This window comes from Gopherus flavomarginatus, chromosome 15 (genome assembly GCF_025201925.1).
Source record: "Gopherus flavomarginatus isolate rGopFla2 chromosome 15, rGopFla2.mat.asm, whole genome shotgun sequence".
In the NCBI taxonomy this organism is placed as follows: Eukaryota; Metazoa; Chordata; order Testudines; family Testudinidae; genus Gopherus; species Gopherus flavomarginatus.
Window position 1 is genome coordinate 25,349,741 of NC_066631.1, and position 17,699 is coordinate 25,367,439.

The following is a 17,699-nucleotide window of genomic DNA, read 5'->3' on the forward strand; positions in this document are numbered from 1 at the left end:
CATGATTTCAGTGCGTCTGTGGACGAGGACCATGGTGGCTAACAAAATCTCTTAGGGTGCGTCTGCACTACGGGATTATTCCGATTTTACATAAACTGGCTTTATAAAACAGACTGTATAAAGTCGAGTGCATGCGGCCACACTAAGCACATTAATTCGGCGGTGTGCGTCCATGGTCCGAGGCTAGCGTCAATTTCCGGAGCGTTGCACTGTGGGTAGCTATTCCATAGCTATCCCATAGTTCCCGCAGTCTCCCCCGCCCCTTAGAATTCTGTGTTGAGAGCCCAGTGGCTGATGGGGCAAAAATCATTGTCGCGGGTGGTTCTGGGTAAATGTCGTCAATCATTCCTTCCTCCAGGAAAGCAACGGCAGACAATCATTTCGCGCCCTTTTTCCCTGGATTGCCCTGGCAGACACCATAGCACAGCAACCATGGAGCTCGTTCAGCTCTTTTTTTTTTTTACAGTCACCGTATGTGTACTGGATGCCGCGGACAGAGGCGATACTCCAGCGCTACACAGCAGCATTCATTTGCTTTTGCATGATAGCAGAGATGGTTACCAGTTGTTCTGTACTGTCTGCTGCCAGTGTAATTTGGCAATGAGATGACAGTTATCTGTCCTTCTGTGCAGTCTGCTGCTATCATGGGTGCCCCTGGCTGAGATTGGCCGGGGACGCAAAAGCAAAACTGGGAATGACTCCCCAAGTCAATCCCTCCTTTATGGTTTCTAAAAATAGAGTCAGTCCTGCCTAGAATATGGGGCAAATGTACTAGAGAAGCAGTGTATCAGAGAGTACAGCTGCTCTGTGTCAGATCCTGCAGAAATGATGAGCTACATGCCATTCACGGGGGATGCCCCTGCAACAACCCCACCCGTTGCTTCCCTTCTCCCCCAACCTTCCTGGGCTACTGTGACAGTGTCCCCCCCATTTGTGTCATGAAGTAATAAAGAATGCAGGAATAAGAAACACTGAGTTTTTAGTGACATAAAATGAGGGGGAGGCAGCCTCCCGGTGCTTTGATAGTCCAGGCAGGACATTAAGCAGTGTGGGGGAGAGGAGCCCAGCATCCCACTGCTATGATAGTCCAGGCAGTACAGAATCTTTTCTTTTCACATGAAAGGGAGGGGGCTGATTGAAGGTCAGCCTCTAGTTGCGCTGATGAAGATGGTTACCAGCCGTTCTGTACCATCTACTGGGAATGACTGGGAGTCATTCCTATTTTCACCCAGGCGCCCCCGGCCAGCATCGCCTGAAGCCAGCCAGGAGCACTCACAGGTTGATAAGAAGGACGGTTACCATTCCTACTGCACCGTCTGCCACTGGAGAGAGGAGAGGAGCGGATACTTCTCTTCACTGCTGCAGCATCGTGTCTACCAGCAGCATTCAGTAGACATAGGGTGACACTGAAAGAAGTCAAGAAACGATTTCTTTCCCTTTTCTTTCACGTGGGGGGGGGAGTAAATTGACGAGCTATTCCCTGAACCACGCTGGACAATGTGTTTGAACCTACAGGCATTGGGAGCTTAGCCAAGAATGCAAATACTTTTCGGAGACTGCTGGGGACTGTGGGATAGCTGGAGTCCTCAGTACCCCCTCCCTCCCTCCATGAGCGTCCATTTGAGTCTCTGGCTTCCCATTACGCTTGTCACGCAGCACTGTGTAGCCTGTAGATTTTTTTTTCAAACGCTTTGGCATTTCGTCTTCTGTAACGGAGCTCTGATAGAATAGATTTGTCTCCCCATACAGCAATCAGATTCAGTATCTCCCGTACGGTCCATGCTGGAGCTCTTTTTGGATTTGGGACTGCATTACCACCCGTGCTGATCAGAGCTCCACGCTGGGCAAACAGGAAATGAAAATCAACATTTCACGGGGCTTTTCCTGTTTACCTGGCCACTGCATCCGAGCTGAGATTGCTGTCCAGAGCGGTCACAGTGGTGCACTGTGGGATACCGCCCGGAGGCCAATACCGTCGATTTGCGGCCACACTAACCCTAATCCGATATGGTAATACCGATTTTAGCGCTACTCCTCTCGTCGGGGAGGAGTACAGAAACCAATTTAAAGATCCCTTTATATCGATATAAAGGGCCTCGTAGGGTGGATGGGTACAGCGTTAAATCGGTTTAATGCTGCTAAAATAGGTTTAAACGCGTAGTGTAGACCAGGCCTTAGTAGAGTGATAGCAATATTGCCAGTCTGAAGTGCGGCATTATTGTTTGCTATGACTTCAAAACACTTTGCCTTCCCAGGTAAGTTATTCCCTATTTGGAACCAAATTCTTCCCTTCGATAAATGCATGAGGCTCTCCCAACTTGAATGAAGACCCAGGAATGTATCTGAGTGCCCATTAATAACAGTCATCAAGCTGTAAGGGAAAGATTGGCCACAAACGGGAAGAGGGGAAATCATTAAAAGAAACACTTTCAAGTTCTGTAATTTCATGGAAGATAAAACTAATTAAAAATAACAATCCTATGAAGCCTTTTAAATAAATTCACATTACCTCAGTGTGACCGTTCAGGATGGAGGCATAAATCAAATGCAAAGATGCCTCAGAAGGAAAAGGTACATTGAAAACACTGAAGAGTGAAACGAATCGAGGGTCAACTTCATTACGACCTCCTCCAGCTTTGCCCATGGCAGCAATAAAGCCAAGGTCTCGAAGACTCTTATAATTCATCTCCTTACCACGGTCATATAAGGAACCTTTTTCCAAGAGCAACTTCAACAAGGCAATTGGTTGTTGAGTGCCATATTCATCAACCTTTGTAAAAAAGGAAAGAGCCAACATATTTCAGTCACAGCCTTCTGAGTCGCCTGTAACTACTCTGAGCAGAAAATCATTGGCTCCATATTCAATAGAACATTATCATGTCTAAGTGACATTTTGTAGGGCTTTGGGCACTGGTTGTCCTCGCTCATTTTGATTGTTTCCAGTGGGGAAAGCACCTCATGTTGCTGATGAGTGACATACACATACACCCCTGCCAAGCTTTTGGACAGATATGGATGGGTTCTAAGGAAGTCACGTCCCGCCAATGTCAACCAGAGGGAGGGTCAGTGTGTCACAGGAATTTTAAGGGCAAGAAGAAAGGAAGATCCTAATGACAAAAGAGGCCATCCAATGCAATCTGCCACCATGGACAAAACTTCAGTGTGAGGCTCCCCTTCTTATAAGCCTAGGGCAGCAGATTTGGCCCAGCCATCCCTCTATCACGATGAAGGGGTTGCTGGGCCAAATTTGGGTGAGTGGCATTGCAACCTTGCACACTGAGTCACAATGCCACTCAAATTAGACCCAGCCACCCTTCTGTCATGGGGGGGCCCTAGGCAGCTGCCTCGTTTGACTATAGATAGAGCAACCCCGGGATGGCAGCCTATCCACCAAAAAAATATACATTTTTAATGTTTAAGAGTGATATTGTAATATTACTGAAATATGCCACGGTGCTCAGAGGTCCAAACCTTAGAAATTGGAAGGTACAAAGCTGAAGTCCAAGCGTGTATAATAAACCCGGTTGCACTTGTGCATTAATGGACCACAAGAATGCAGCCTATCATCTTCTTATGTTATACTGCAAACAGGGTGGCAGCTTACCCTTGGCATGTTCATATCATCCATGAAAACCAGGAGGCGCTTTCCCATAGGGGGCCCATAAGTATCCTTAGTACGTTTCTCTACATTTGCTTCCAAGTTTCTCTGAATATCCATTGATGTTGTGCGAGAAGAGAAGTTAATTATTAGCAGCACCTACACAGCAAGAAAAAACTTGATCAAAAATATTTTTTAAAATATTTTAAATGGCATTTTTTAGACAATGTTCTTCACATTTGACAATATGAAAAAAAAAGCACACCAGCTGTACATTAAACACCATTCTGGTCTGGCTAGTCACATAGAATATAGCCGGTGTTATTCTGGGGGTTCACTAAGACCTTAAGATGATCATTTGATAATGCATTTTTACCTTATAAAAAACTGAACCTCTATTTAGGAATAACTACATTAATTCAATGTCTTTGATCCTGAAGGATCCTAAAATATTTTAGATACTTAGGACCTGGCAATCAGAACCCTGTATCCAAGTGGAGCCTCATCAAAGTCAAGGAAGCTGTGCACAGACTCAAGGCCCTACCAGTGCAAATCCAGTTGTTGAATCTGGGTTTTAAACTGGAGGTATTATTTCACCCACCACTGAAATGCAGCCACCTCTGGGGAGAAATGCAACTACTTAACAACACACAACATGAGAAAGAGGAAGACACAAGTTTTATAAACAGAACAGAATCCCTGAATACGTACATTAGAGTCTTGGTTTAGGTTTTTTAGAAATGTTTGTGTAGTTGCAGTTTTAGAAGTACCAGATTCACCAACAAGAACAACAGGGTGTTTGATTTTTACCATCTGTTCTAACAACCATGTAGTGCGTGTTGTATCCACAGTAGGAACTATTTAAAAAAAGAGTAAAAGATTAATTTAAAATGCAGCAGAGCCAGAGATTTTGCATATGTAAGCACTGATGGGGCAAACCCATACTGTGTTAACATACAGCAGCATAAAATGTGTAATCTGAAACAGCAGATAAGTAACCGTATTTAAGAACAACCTTAATTGCACAACCCTCTCTTTTCAACATTTATTGTGGAAACTTTATTCATATGTGTTGAAATAGATTACAATCACCCCATGCACAGATCCAGCAAAAAGCTCGTGCACCATTTAAGCCCCACTTAATCCCTATTTTGAGGATTTAGCTGGGATTTATGAAGGTCTTTTGCTGGAGCTCTGCAGAGGTGAATTTTGCAGTGTGTGACTAGATTGAAGTTATTACGGATAACTTTAGTGGCCATATAATTTATTTGTGTTTTCAGTGAAGTTAACATGTACTTTCGGAATTGTTACTATAAAAGTATATGCAATTACTTTGTCATAACTGTACAACTCACTTGTCACTATTTTATTATGGTGGCATAACAACAGATGTTGTATTATGAGATTTCATGATAGATTACTTTTTACTCTGACTAGGCAATTGAGCCAGGATCTGTGATTTTTGTGGCTTGTCTACCCTGGGACACTGGGGTTATTTTTTTTCACTGGTTCAGCAACTCCCGACTTTTTACCTTAGTAGTTATGCAAAACATGTTCCTAACAATCCTTAAAAGATGAACTGTGAACTAACTCATTTTTTATCCATTCCCTACTGCTTCTTTATTATATATAAAGATGGCCTGACAGTGTTCTTTATTTCCTTGTCCTTTACATTAAGATGTATCATGAATATTGGTTTTCCACATTCCTCATTTTACTGAAGGGTTTTGACAAGATCCTTGAAGAACCTGAAGGGTGACATCCCGCAAGACTAAAGCTGCCACTGAGAGGGAAGGGGTCTAAGGCTATGTCTATATTTAAAACTCTACAGTGCCGCAGCTGCAGCTGCACCAATGCAACACTTCAATGTAAAAAACTTACTACAGCAATGGAAAGGGTTCTCCCGTCACTGTAGTTAATCGACTTACCCAAGAGGCAGTAGCTAGTTGGACTGAAGAATTCTTCCATCGACCTAGTGCTGTCTACTCGGGGACTTAGATTGGCTTAACTATGTCACTCAGCAGGGTATGGATTATTCACAATCCTGAGTGACATGTAGATGTGTAGACTAGCCCAGCTGTCTAAGGTAACAGTCTATTACAGGGGTCGGCAACCTTTCAGAAGTGCTGTGCCAAGTCTTCATTTATTCACTCTAATTTAAGGTTTTGCGTGCCAGTAATACATTTTAACATTTTTAGAAGGTCTTTTTCTATGTCTATCATATATAACTAAACTATTGTTGTATGTAAAGTAAATAAGGTTTTTAAAATGTTTAAGAAGCTTCATTTAAAATTAAGTTAAAATACAGAGTCCCCCGGACTGGTGGCCAGGACCCGGGCAGTGTGAGTGCCATTGAAAATCTGCTCGAGTGCTGCCTTCGGCACACGTGCCATAGGTTGCCTACCCCTGGTCTATTATGATATCACCATTCAAACCCTCCTAAGACCTTGCTGGAGTCCTCCAGCATGAAGAAGGATATCAAAGCCTATTACTTCTAATGGGAAAAACAGGCAAAAAAAGAAAAACTGCTTCCAGTAAACTTTAAGGCTATTGTTGTATATCACAAATGAGCAGTAAAGAGCAAAATAATTTTTTTTGCCTTGTCATTCGTCTTCACTTCCTGAATGAAACATCCCAGAATGGAATCCTGCACTGCACAGGTTATTTACTACTAGATGACTATAGATAGCACATTTTAGATTAAAGGATAGCGACACTTACCTAGAATATCAATAAATTTTACATCAAGCTTATGAAAGTATTGAGGAACTAGTTTGCTCCAAGGTACCCACTTTTTTTGATACCCATCAAAATGAAAGTCATACAAAGTTGGAAGCTGACCTGCAATATACAATGTGGTTCTCATTTAACATTGCCGTTCCTACCCCAGCCCCCAGAACACCGCTATCCCAGGACTTGCAAGGGGACCCTCAGGAGCAGCCTTGTGGTTGTCTTCCACAGTGCCTCCTGCCTGGGCAATCCTCCCCTGGGTGGAACTCTTCTCAGAGAGTGGCTCAGTACTTGAGAGTCATTCAAAGTCAATAGTAGCAGATGGCTCTTAATGACAATACTTTCAAGAGGTGTCAAAAACACCTTTCCAGCGCAAGGCAGCTGTCTGGAGTGCAGAACAATACGCTGCCCTCAGGTAAGTTTAGACCTGATGTTGAACACACCTTGTATTCAGGGCCGGCTTTAGGAAGTGTGGGCCTGATTTGAACAGTTTTGACGGGGCCCGGCAGGGATGACTAAAAAAAATAAATGAACCATGTAAAAAAACACGTGGGGCTTGTACTCACTGGATGGCGTGCCAAGTCTTAGGCGGCGGGTCATGCACTTGCTCCGGGTCTTCGACGGCACTGAAGGACGCGCCGCCAAAGTGCCACCCAAGACCCGGAGCGAGTGAAGGACCTGCTGCCGAAATACCACCAAAGACCCGGAGCGCCACCAGGTGAGTAAAAATTAAAAAGGCACCTCTAGCCAGGGAAGGGATTCTTGGCCACTTGCTCCTCACTTTGGGCAGCCCTGCCACTGGGCGCAGAGCTCTCTTAGGCACGGGACCCGATTCGGGGGAATTGGTGGAATTGGCCTAAAGCCGGCCCTGCTTGTATTTAGCTGTGACACTCTGAGTACATTTCCCAGACCTGAAGCAGAGCTCTGTGTAGCTCAAAAGCTTGTCTCTCCCACCAACAGAAGTTGGTCCAATAAAAGATATTACCTCACCCACTTTGTCTCTCTAATATCCTGCATACAACATACAGGGCTGGCTCCAGCTTTTTTGCCACCCCAAGCGGTGAAGGGGAAAAAAAAAAAGAAAGAAAAACCCGATTGAGCTGCCGTCAAAGTGCCACCGAAGACAAAGAGGGTGAGTGAAAGACCCGCCGCTGAATTGCCACCGCAGACCCGGATATGCCGCCCCAACAACGGATGGAGTGCCGCCCCTTTCTATTGGCCACCCCAGGCAGCTGCTTCCTTCGCTGGTGCCTGGAGCCAGCCCTGACAACATACAATACAAACTCTTTGACACAGGCATATCCCACTCTGTCACAGCTGTTTTCTTTTAAAACAAGGGAAGTGTCCCAGACTGAATTATAAATGACAAAAGCCTACCTGGTAGTTCCCCTGGTTTAGCCATGACATTATCATCTTGAACCACTGACATTGAGGAAATACGTTTAATACTTTCATCAAATTTAATTCTTCCAGTATCAAGGAGGGTAGCACCTAAAGAGGAATACAAAGCTTCCAGGAAGTAGCACTCCAGAACATCAGGATCATCGGGTTCCAGCCCTACTATGGCTTCCAGCATCATAGTCAACTGCGTTACCTGTGGTAGAAAATTGAGAAACCATGGCTTCAGATGAAGTTCAGAATTATGATGACTTCTAATATGCCTTCTTTTCTTTTCTCTTCTTTTCTTTTCATGCCTTTTGGGCAAGGCAATATATTCAAATATGTTGTGATGATTTGTGTGCATATAGGTGTGTGTCTGCAAATATAGGTATTCGTTAAAGTAAAAATAGTGTTAGCAACCGACTGTCTTTATTATAGTGGGAATAGAGGCACATTTTGTCTAGTCATCATACTGAGGAACACTTTGGCTTCACCACTGTCACTGGCTTGCTGTGTAAACTTAGGAGAGTTCTGTACCCCCTCTGTGCCTCAGTTTCCCCTTCTGTAGAAGCGTTCTTAAACAATACTCTTTATATCTTACCATATTTAAATCTGTCTGGGGAACAATGGTTTTCAGCTTCTCTCCTTGCTTGCCATCCATAATTCCTTCTACAATCATATCAATAAGGTATGGTACATATTTTTCAAAGAGACGACTTAACTCAACTTGTTCTTGCTGAGAAAAAAGAGATAGGACACAGCCACAAAGAAACATTAAAAGCCACTTTGCTACCTGTCTAACCAACTGTAACTAGGATTTGTCTAAGCAGCCTGACAATTTGGGCTATGAGGGCAGGAAATGCAGCACACATTAGCATCCTGCAATCTAACTTTCCTGTATGGATGCTGTCGGCGTGAATGAAAAGGTATCTAATGGTATGCCTACGCTAAGAAATTAGATCGAATTTATAGAAGTCAATCTTTAGAAAAAAATTGTATACAGTCAATCATGTAACTAAATACCTTCTAGTCTGTGCCAGCAGCATCCATATGGGGCAGAGCATAACAATTTGGGGCACTCTGCAATTCCCACCTCTGTAGTCCACATTGCAGCACAGTATAGACATAGCTACAGAGATGTTCCCTGTACCAGAGGAGGTCTGGGTATAGTTCCCTCAAGAGATGCAACATCACTCTATGGGCCAGATTCTCAGCAGGAGTAGGTCTGAATCAGCCAGATGAAGGCAATAGAGCTAGGTCAACTTAAACCTACTATGGACTTGGTCCTTTGAATCGAAATCATTGACATGAGAACACTGAGCAAGCCCAAGGGTTAACTCTTGTAGAACTGAGCTGAATTCATAGAGTTCTTGCTTCTCCAGTTCCCAGAGAGGATCAAGACATATTGCAGTAAGAACTTAATAAAGTGAGGGACTTCCAGGTATAGGAGGCCATTCTCTAGCTCTCTGCTATAAAATTTGGAGTCTGGTGTCTTTCTGCTCACACTACAACCTTTATCAGTTATATGAATGGATGACATATTTGTTTGTACATAATATAGGAATACTTGTTATAAATACAGTGTAAATAGATTCTTCTTCTTTATGTACATATAACCTTATTTTTAACATAGAAACAGACATGGTGGCGTACACTGATCAGACATATCACGATGCCTACTATTTGGTATTAAAGTACCCTAATGAATTATTGGTGTACTGGAAGATTGCTACCTTTTATCTGGCATATTATGGGGAAAATCAGAGGTGATGAAGATGGTTACTTGTGTTTATTACAGGATTATATTTATTTATTGCTGATAAAAGTGGTTGAACCCAGGGCACAGGGATTACTCTAGAGCAGTGAGTCCTGAACTTTATTGGTTCACTTATCACCTGTGAAGTGAACAGCTGGAACATCAAGATCCCATACTAGCAGTGGAACCCTTTTACTAAAGTATATTAGTCTATATTAGATCATTTTCATTTTCTTTTATCTTGGGATTTGTCTACACTTAAAAAACTGCAGTTGTGTCGCTGTAGAGTTTCAGTGCAGACATTACATATACCAACATGAGGGGTTCTTCCACTGGGGAGGGTAATCCACCTCTCCAAGAGGGGGTAGCTAGGTTAATGGGAATATCCTGTCGACCTAGTGCTGCTCTACACTAGAGGTTAGGTCAGTATAGCTGCGTCTCACAGAGCTATGGATTTTTCACATGCCTGAGAGACGTACTTATACCAAAGTAAATTCCTAGTGTAGTCCAGGCCTTAGTATAACATAAAACCCTCTTCAAAGCAACATGCACCACATTACATAAACAGGGGTCATGGATTCACTACTTTATAATATGAATAAGTTCATTCTTGTGATAGTTTTTTACTTTTATTCTGGAAATCAAGCACCTCTGTTTTTATATTATTTGTTTCCACACCAAAGATTTAAAGTTTAACTTGCTAATTTTCTTACAGCTCTAATCAAACTTGGTAACAGTGATCTGTGTGACAAATGAATTCTAAAGAAATTCAGCCAATGAAGGTGCCACAATTTATATTCTACATTCAGATTCTGAAATCATTATCTTATCAACACCAGCAATTTTCTACCTTGTTTCCTCTCTGGTTAAGCCATTTCTGCCAGTACGGCTTATATTTCAAGTTTTTAGGATCTACAAAGACCATCCCACAACGGGATACGGTAGCAGGAGATGCATACTGTAAGTCTCCAACCTAGAAAACAAAGTTGCAATGATGGCCATAAATAACTTTAAACCATGAAAAGCAGTTGTGGCTCCTGCTTTTCAGAATCTGCCGAGCCAGATGGAGTTAACCCTTTATTTGTTATTAAATGATGTGGTCATTTCTCACCTCAAATAACAGAGCACAGTGAGCCTGCAGCCTGATGCGCTCCCCATTGGCCAAGGTTAACAACTTGTTATCATCCATTACAGAATTCATATTTTCCACCCAGAGAGCATCCACATCTCCATCAAATAAAATGTACCTATAGACATGTCAGACAAAGAGACGTTAGATAAACAGTGATTCATCTTCAATAGTCCCCTCATGTTTTGAAATTAACAAGGCACAGTCTATCCATTTATTTCCTTTTAAAGTACTATCATCATCATTATCACCATCATCATCAAAGATGTTAGCTCAATTTTAGGCTAAGGATATGAATTAACTGTAATGGAAGAGATTTAAAGGCTCTCTTTTCCTATCCTTCAACCTGCCTAGGTCCCATTCACCTTACTAGGAGTACTGAGCTCAGATTAACAGACTGCTACACTTCTACAGGCTCAATTCATACACAATTGGCTTTTGAGGTTGCTTGCCTGCTGAGGCTCAAGCATTCTCCTGCCCTCGTACGAGAGGAAGAGGTTCTCCTTGGGCCTGACCCAAAGTCCACTGACTTTACAGTATATTCACCTTGGAAAAAGTTGCCTAGTGGTGGGGAAAAGAACATCGAATGTGTGGCACCGCATGTGACGGGAGAGGACTGAATCTCCACTTGGAAGTTATGATATACAATAGGGCAGAAGTAGAGAGCTCATGGGCAGATCTCCTCAACCCGCCTCAAACACCTCCACAATTCCTCTCCCGCCTTTATGGCCTCATGAGAGTCATTGAACTGCTCAGCTTTAGTTTCCCTATCTGTAAAACTGAAATATTATTACATATCTCATTCAAGGGGGTGTGTATTAGATGCTGTTTTCAAGTGCTTTCAACCAGAAAACTCTATTCAAGAGCTAAGCAATACTGTTAGCTCCCTTCTTCACATGTGCAGTGCACAAGACCCTCAAATGTGCAATGCACAGGGCTGCAATTGCAGAACTAATATGTTAAATTTGCATCTGATGAAAGGCCATGACTGTTGCCCACTTTAAAGTAATTCAATGGAAAGACAAAAGATAACATCTCATGTAGCTTAGAATCACTCTAGACCAGGGGTGACCAATCTGAGCCTGAGAAGGAGCCAGAATTTACCAATGTACATTGCCAAAGAGCCACAGTAATATGTCAGCAATATCCCATCAGCTCCCGCACCCGCTCCCAGCACCTCCCACCCACCGGCAGCTCGGCCGATCAGCACTTCCCCAACCCTTCCCATCAGCTGTTTCGTGGCATGCAGGAGGCTCAGGAGGGGGAGGAACAAGGGCACTGCAGGCTTAGGGGAAGGGGCAAGAAGGAGTGGAGTGGGGGAAAGGTCTGTGGCAGAGCCAGGGGTTGGGCGGTGAGCCCCATCTGGCACATTGGGAAGTTGATGCCTGTAGCTTTGGCCCCCGAGTTGGTGCCTATACAAGGAGCCACATATTAACTTCTGAAGAGCCACATGTGGCTCCGGAGCCACAGGTTGGCCACCCCTGTTCTAGTAATTCAAAATAAACTTAAGAGAATGATTCCTTACCTATCAGTACCTGTGGTTCTTCAAGATGTTTTGTCCACATGGATCCACTCATATTGCACCTGCAGCTAATGCAGGCAAGATCTCATATGTATGAGGCACATGTGCACCAAGACTGGGATGCACACGGACAAAGACTCAGAGAAGAACTGTCAAATACAGGTAACGTTTTTAGCAGAAGCTATTGTCCTTACAGAATCAGATTGGGACACCAAACTCTTAGGACAATATTGTTGTTTGGTTCCTAACCTTTCAGTATGTTCCCTTCATTTTTCTTTAGGACTGTTAATCTAATTTGTATTAAACATAAAATAAAGTAACTTTGTAAAATTCAGAATATCTAAAAGTTACTAATATAATTTTGAATTCTTAGGTGGTTACCTTCGCTCTTTCTTATCAGTAGGTTTGTTGATTTCCCTGAAGATGTTTGATAGAACTCCATCTGTCCAATCTCGTGTGGTAGGGTCAAGAATACCATACAGCTCAATCACACTCATAGCTTTAGGGTTCAGGATATAAACCTTTGTCACTAATCCTAGCCTAAGCCGAGAAGTACCAGAAAAAACAATATTACCAAACACAACACAGACCAAGTTAAACTTTGCACCAAGCAAATACTACAGTAGGATAAAGTTTTAGGGAAGATCACAGCATGAGCACATAGGACTGCTGCAGTACATTTGTCCTACAGACTATGCCCTTTCAAATTCTGATTCCCTAACATCTACTTCTGTGCTCACCTGGTTTGGGCCTGGCACAAAGTATTAATGACAACAGACTTGCCACCTCCAGTAGGTCCAACCACCATAGTAGTATGACGAGTTAACATTGTCTCATACATTTGAACTACTTTATCCACCTGAAAAATACACATTGACTTAGATAACTATGTATAAAAACCGTATAGGCCAGATCTTCAGTTGGTGTATATCAGTATAGCTCCACTGATTACAGTGATGCCACTCCAGTATACACCATACGAAGATCTTACCCACTGTTTACAACAATAATGTTAAACAAGTCAACATTTCTTCTACCTGGATTGGTAAAACGACATAACCACCTTCTTCTAGCACTTGTTCTACAGCATCGTTAAAGTGAGGGTAGCGGACTCGAGGACAATCCAGGCCAGGAAACAAGTCAGAGATCAGGCCAAGGAAGAGAGGTACATCTTCAAACACAAACTTAGGAAGATTCATATCTCGGAGAGCTCTCATCAATACCACATCCTAGATAAAACACAAAAGAATAGAGAATCCCCAAATATTCAACCAATTTTCAAAAGTGTAAATAGCCTAGAAAATATTTGTATAATACTGTTATACAATTACTTTAACACAGTGATGGCAATTTTTACTATATGTACTCCTAATACCTTTAGATAATTATCTTGGCATGAATTACTGTTGGAAATAAAAGCTATTTCATCATGGTGAAGCTGATCAGTTTCAACTGGGATTTTAAATTCCATTTTTTCATTATATGAATCAAATTCCCAAACAAGGGTTCTGGAATGTCCCAAATTACTGGTTGTTTCTTGAATTAATTCACAAATGCTCACTGTTAACGTACTTACTTGCTTTAGAAAACTCTGCAAAACCTACATTTGGGTATATAAATGTACTGGAAGGTATGGTACAATTAGCAGCTTTGCGTATGCAAATATAGGTTTTGATTAAACAACTAGCATATAAGCATTTTTGGCGACATAATTTATGTGTTACATTGGAAATTTTTACTCTGTATATTCATCTAGCCTTTGCATCCTAGATATAAACATTAAGGCCCGGATCTTCCAAAATACTCAAGTGCCTAATGGCAGTTAGGCGCTTAAGTACCTTTAAGGACCTTGCTCTAAGACCTTCAAACAGATATACAAAGTATATGGGGGGAGGGCTAGCTCAGTGGTTTGAGCATTAGCCTGCTAAACCCAGGGTGGTGAGCCCTCTCCTTGAGGGCGTCACTTAGGGATCTGGGGCAAAATCAGTACTTGGTCCTACCTGTGAAGGCAGGGGGCTAGATTCAATAACCTTTCAGGGTCCCTTCCAGTTCTATGAGATAGGTATATCTCCATACATTACATTTTCTGGGGGTGGGATAGCTCAGTGGTTGGCACATTGTCCTGTTAAGCCCAGGGTGGTGAGTTCTCCCCTTGAGGGGGCCACTTAGGGATCTTGCACAAAAATAGTACTTGGTCCTGCTAGTAAAGGCAGGGGCCTGAACTCAATAACCTTTCAGGGTTCCTTCCAGCTCTATGAGATAGGTATATTTCACTTACAAAGTAAACTAAGGGTTAAAACAGCTATACTCTTCCTTTTATCTGCAGTTTGCTGATAACATGGTCTTCCCATATTGACATACCCTTTCTGTTAGCACTGCATGTAAAGAGGTGGTACCTGAACATTGTGCAAGGAATGATGTTGCTCAATAAGTAAATCATTAAGTGGGAAGACAAATGCCACAGACAGGAAAGCATCCCTATGTGTGTAGCAGATGTACAAACGGCATTCTTGATACAACCAAAGATACTATCAATGAACTGCTACATACAGTGCTACATACAGATCCACAGAAGGTGGTAATTTTACTAAACCTTTGGGAATTTACCCAAGTCATAGGAGGGCAGTTCCTCAGCTGAACACAGTAAGTCTACCTCATTAAGATCAGGTGATCCTCTCTTCAGTTCTCCAGCCATCACAAGTACAGACTTGAGAGCACGCAGTCCAAAATCATAATGATGCTGTTTAGAAAGTTGCTCTCTTGCTAACTTGTATAATACTGTCATCTTTTTGGCAAGGGCCTATTTGAGAGTGAAGACAGAGAATCATAAGAAAGAAGTCCCAAGCCACACACCACACATGTGCATGTTTTTATTTTACTTTACTTTGGAGTAAACTTTCCCTACCTTTGCCAAAAGAAAACCTTCAGAAAAAAGCATAATTTCGCAGATTTGCTGGAGATCTGGTACAATCACAACCACAGGCCTGAATAAAGCTTTTACAGATTCAGGGAGCTCAGTACGGCCAGCATACCCAGGATTCATGGTTATAAAAATGCCCATTCGTGCATCCAGGGAAATTTCCTGCCCTTCAAACTAAAACATAAACAAATGTTAGACTATACTGACTCTGACTTAAAAAGATAAAATGGCAAAAATGCTTTGCACTTCTTTACTACACTTTTTACCTGAGGATCTCAAAACTTTACAATAAATAATACATTAAGCCTCACAACTCCCACGTCAGGTAGGTAGGTAGATATTATCATTCCCATTTTACAGACAGGGAAACTCAGGCACAGAGCACTTAAAGGGAACTACTCATTATCTCTGAAAATCAGGCCAATTATTTAAGTGCTTAAATATGCACTTAAGTACCTAACTCTTAATACCCAAGTGTGATATGTTGGCACAAGTAAACTGAACCTTATGATAGCCTCCCCGAATCCCATGCCTTAAGTACAAGACTCGCCTTCTTTCTCAAGAGGTTTTGTGTATGTGTGTGTTTACCTGAAATGTTTTCAACTGATTCATTAGAGCATTTCGTATTGTCTGGATCTGAGAAGAGATGACTGAAAGCACAGAAGCATCTATACGATTAAATTCATCAAAGCATCCCCATGCCCCACACTGGGCAAGACCGGAGAAAATTTTACCAACTGCCTGAAAACAAAACAAAAACAGCACAAAAAACCATTCAGCATTAGCACATTTTGGCATATAATACACCAGTAAAGGACTTAACAAAGCTTATAGATACTTGTCCACCTTCCCACTCCAAGGTTTATTGCTAGGCTTATTCACTCTATGCTGGTGGCCCACAATGAGCTTAGAACAGGGGTAGGCAACCTATGCACAGGTGCCGAAGGCGGCACGTGAGCTGGTTTTCAGTGGTACTCACATTGCCCGGGTCCCGGCCACCAGTCTTGGGGGGGCTCTGCATTTTAATTTAATTTTAAATGAAGCTTCTTAAACATTTTAAAAACCTTATTTACTTTACATACAACAATCATTTAGTTATATATTATAGACTTACAGAAAGAGACCTTCTAAAAAAGTTAAAATGTATTACTGGCACGTGAAACCTTAAATTAGAGTGAATAAATGAAGATTCGGCACAGCACTTCTGGAAGGTTGCTGACCCCGGCTTAGAATCTTATCATCTAGCCACTGATTCTCACTGTTACAAGCCAAAGCCAGAATCCTGAGCTCCAGCCACCTCAGGAACTTAAACAAGAAACAACATATTTTTTTACTATATTTCATTTTCAACTACATGGGATTTATTTGTAATTAGAAGAGGTCTTCTTTGAAAGCTAAAGGCAAGTCATTTATCCTGGTCTTTGTGCATAATGGTGCTAGTATCCTGTTACCAGAGGACACAGCCTTCTAACTCTTACTTTGAAATCCATGCCTTCGCCGCAGTTTGTTACAACACACAGCAAGCCCAGGGCTTTGGCCAGATCCTTGGTTGTCTCCGTTTTCCCTGTACCTGCTGGCCCTGCAGGTGCTCCTCCCAAAAACATGGATAGAGCCTTTTGGAAAAAAACCACAAAAGCAAGGCTGAATGGAGCAGGGTAACACACTGCAATTCAGCTCAAAGGCTTCCAATAAACATTGTCGAGAAAGTCATCATGTTTGCTCAATAAAAAAGTTATGCAGGTTCCTTACATGCCACAATGTAGCATGTGTGTGTGTGTGTGTGTGTACATACAGTACAATATAGTTTAGCTATGTGGATATCATATGAACTGTTATACCTCAGCTCGGGTTTGGGTTGTTTAGCAAATGTATTAATTAGAGGACAAGCATCACACTCATGAATTTTATGATTTATTTCTGCTTCATCCCTGCTTGTGCTCTTCCTTCACTTCCCACAGCTGCCAGAGTGTCTCTCTCCTAGCATTTCCAGTTCTGGCTGCTGCCAGTCAGCTTTTACATTGCATGCACCTCAACAGTCTCTCCAGCAAAGATTGATATGTAAGAATGGAAAGTCAGCAGAGGATTAGGCAGAACAGAAGATGGGCACCAGAAATTAGAACTAAAACACTAGCTGAGGTAGGAGTTTTGGCAGCCAGCTGCAGAGGAACTGGAGATCTCATGAAGTGGCTCAACCATCACTGTAATAATGCCTTAAAATGATTTCAGACATGATTTTAACAAAACAACCAGCCTTGAAGCTGATCTAGCCTTTTACATAGTCTTTAAAAATTTCAAATCACATGGGATTTTAACTGAGTTTAAATATACTATTATATAATGTTATCACTTGTGGAAACAGAAAGGGGCAATAAAATAATCATGTTGTGAACCCCAAGAAATATATTTCAACAGAATATTATATGAAAAAGCCCTTTAATATATACCTGTGTGAGTGTTAGATAGATACGATCTGTAAGGGGAGTAATGACGAGTCTTCCATTCAAGCCCATATATTCGTAACCATAGGAAAAGGTGCCAGTGCATTGACGCACATTCAGGTCATCCGGCTCTCGATCCCAGTAAAAACGCAGCTGGCTTTCCCATTCAAACTCTCGAGCTTCCAAGATGCTATAAAGGAGAAAGCAAAAGATTGTGAGTACAGAA

The 17,699-nt window shown here is 42.1% G+C and overlaps 1 protein-coding gene across 1 annotated transcript in view; it reads right to left on the reverse strand.

Annotated features, from left to right (window-relative positions):
- DNAH10 (dynein axonemal heavy chain 10) overlaps positions 1-17,699 on the reverse strand; it is a 99,016-nt gene that overhangs the window by 39,636 nt on the left and 41,681 nt on the right. Inside the window, exons 32-47 of the mRNA XM_050923436.1 lie at positions 17,480-17,663; positions 16,514-16,648; positions 15,624-15,776; positions 15,021-15,209; positions 14,769-14,915; positions 13,153-13,344; positions 12,856-12,974; positions 12,497-12,655; positions 10,576-10,711; positions 10,315-10,437; positions 8,310-8,444; positions 7,706-7,922; positions 6,320-6,439; positions 4,310-4,455; positions 3,605-3,757; positions 2,510-2,770 (exon numbers count right to left, since the gene is read on the reverse strand). Coding sequence (XP_050779393.1) covers positions 2,510-2,770; positions 3,605-3,757; positions 4,310-4,455; positions 6,320-6,439; positions 7,706-7,922; positions 8,310-8,444; positions 10,315-10,437; positions 10,576-10,711; positions 12,497-12,655; positions 12,856-12,974; positions 13,153-13,344; positions 14,769-14,915; positions 15,021-15,209; positions 15,624-15,776; positions 16,514-16,648; positions 17,480-17,663 — 2,569 coding nt within the window. The remainder of the gene's footprint in view (positions 1-2,509; positions 2,771-3,604; positions 3,758-4,309; positions 4,456-6,319; positions 6,440-7,705; positions 7,923-8,309; positions 8,445-10,314; positions 10,438-10,575; positions 10,712-12,496; positions 12,656-12,855; positions 12,975-13,152; positions 13,345-14,768; positions 14,916-15,020; positions 15,210-15,623; positions 15,777-16,513; positions 16,649-17,479; positions 17,664-17,699) is intronic.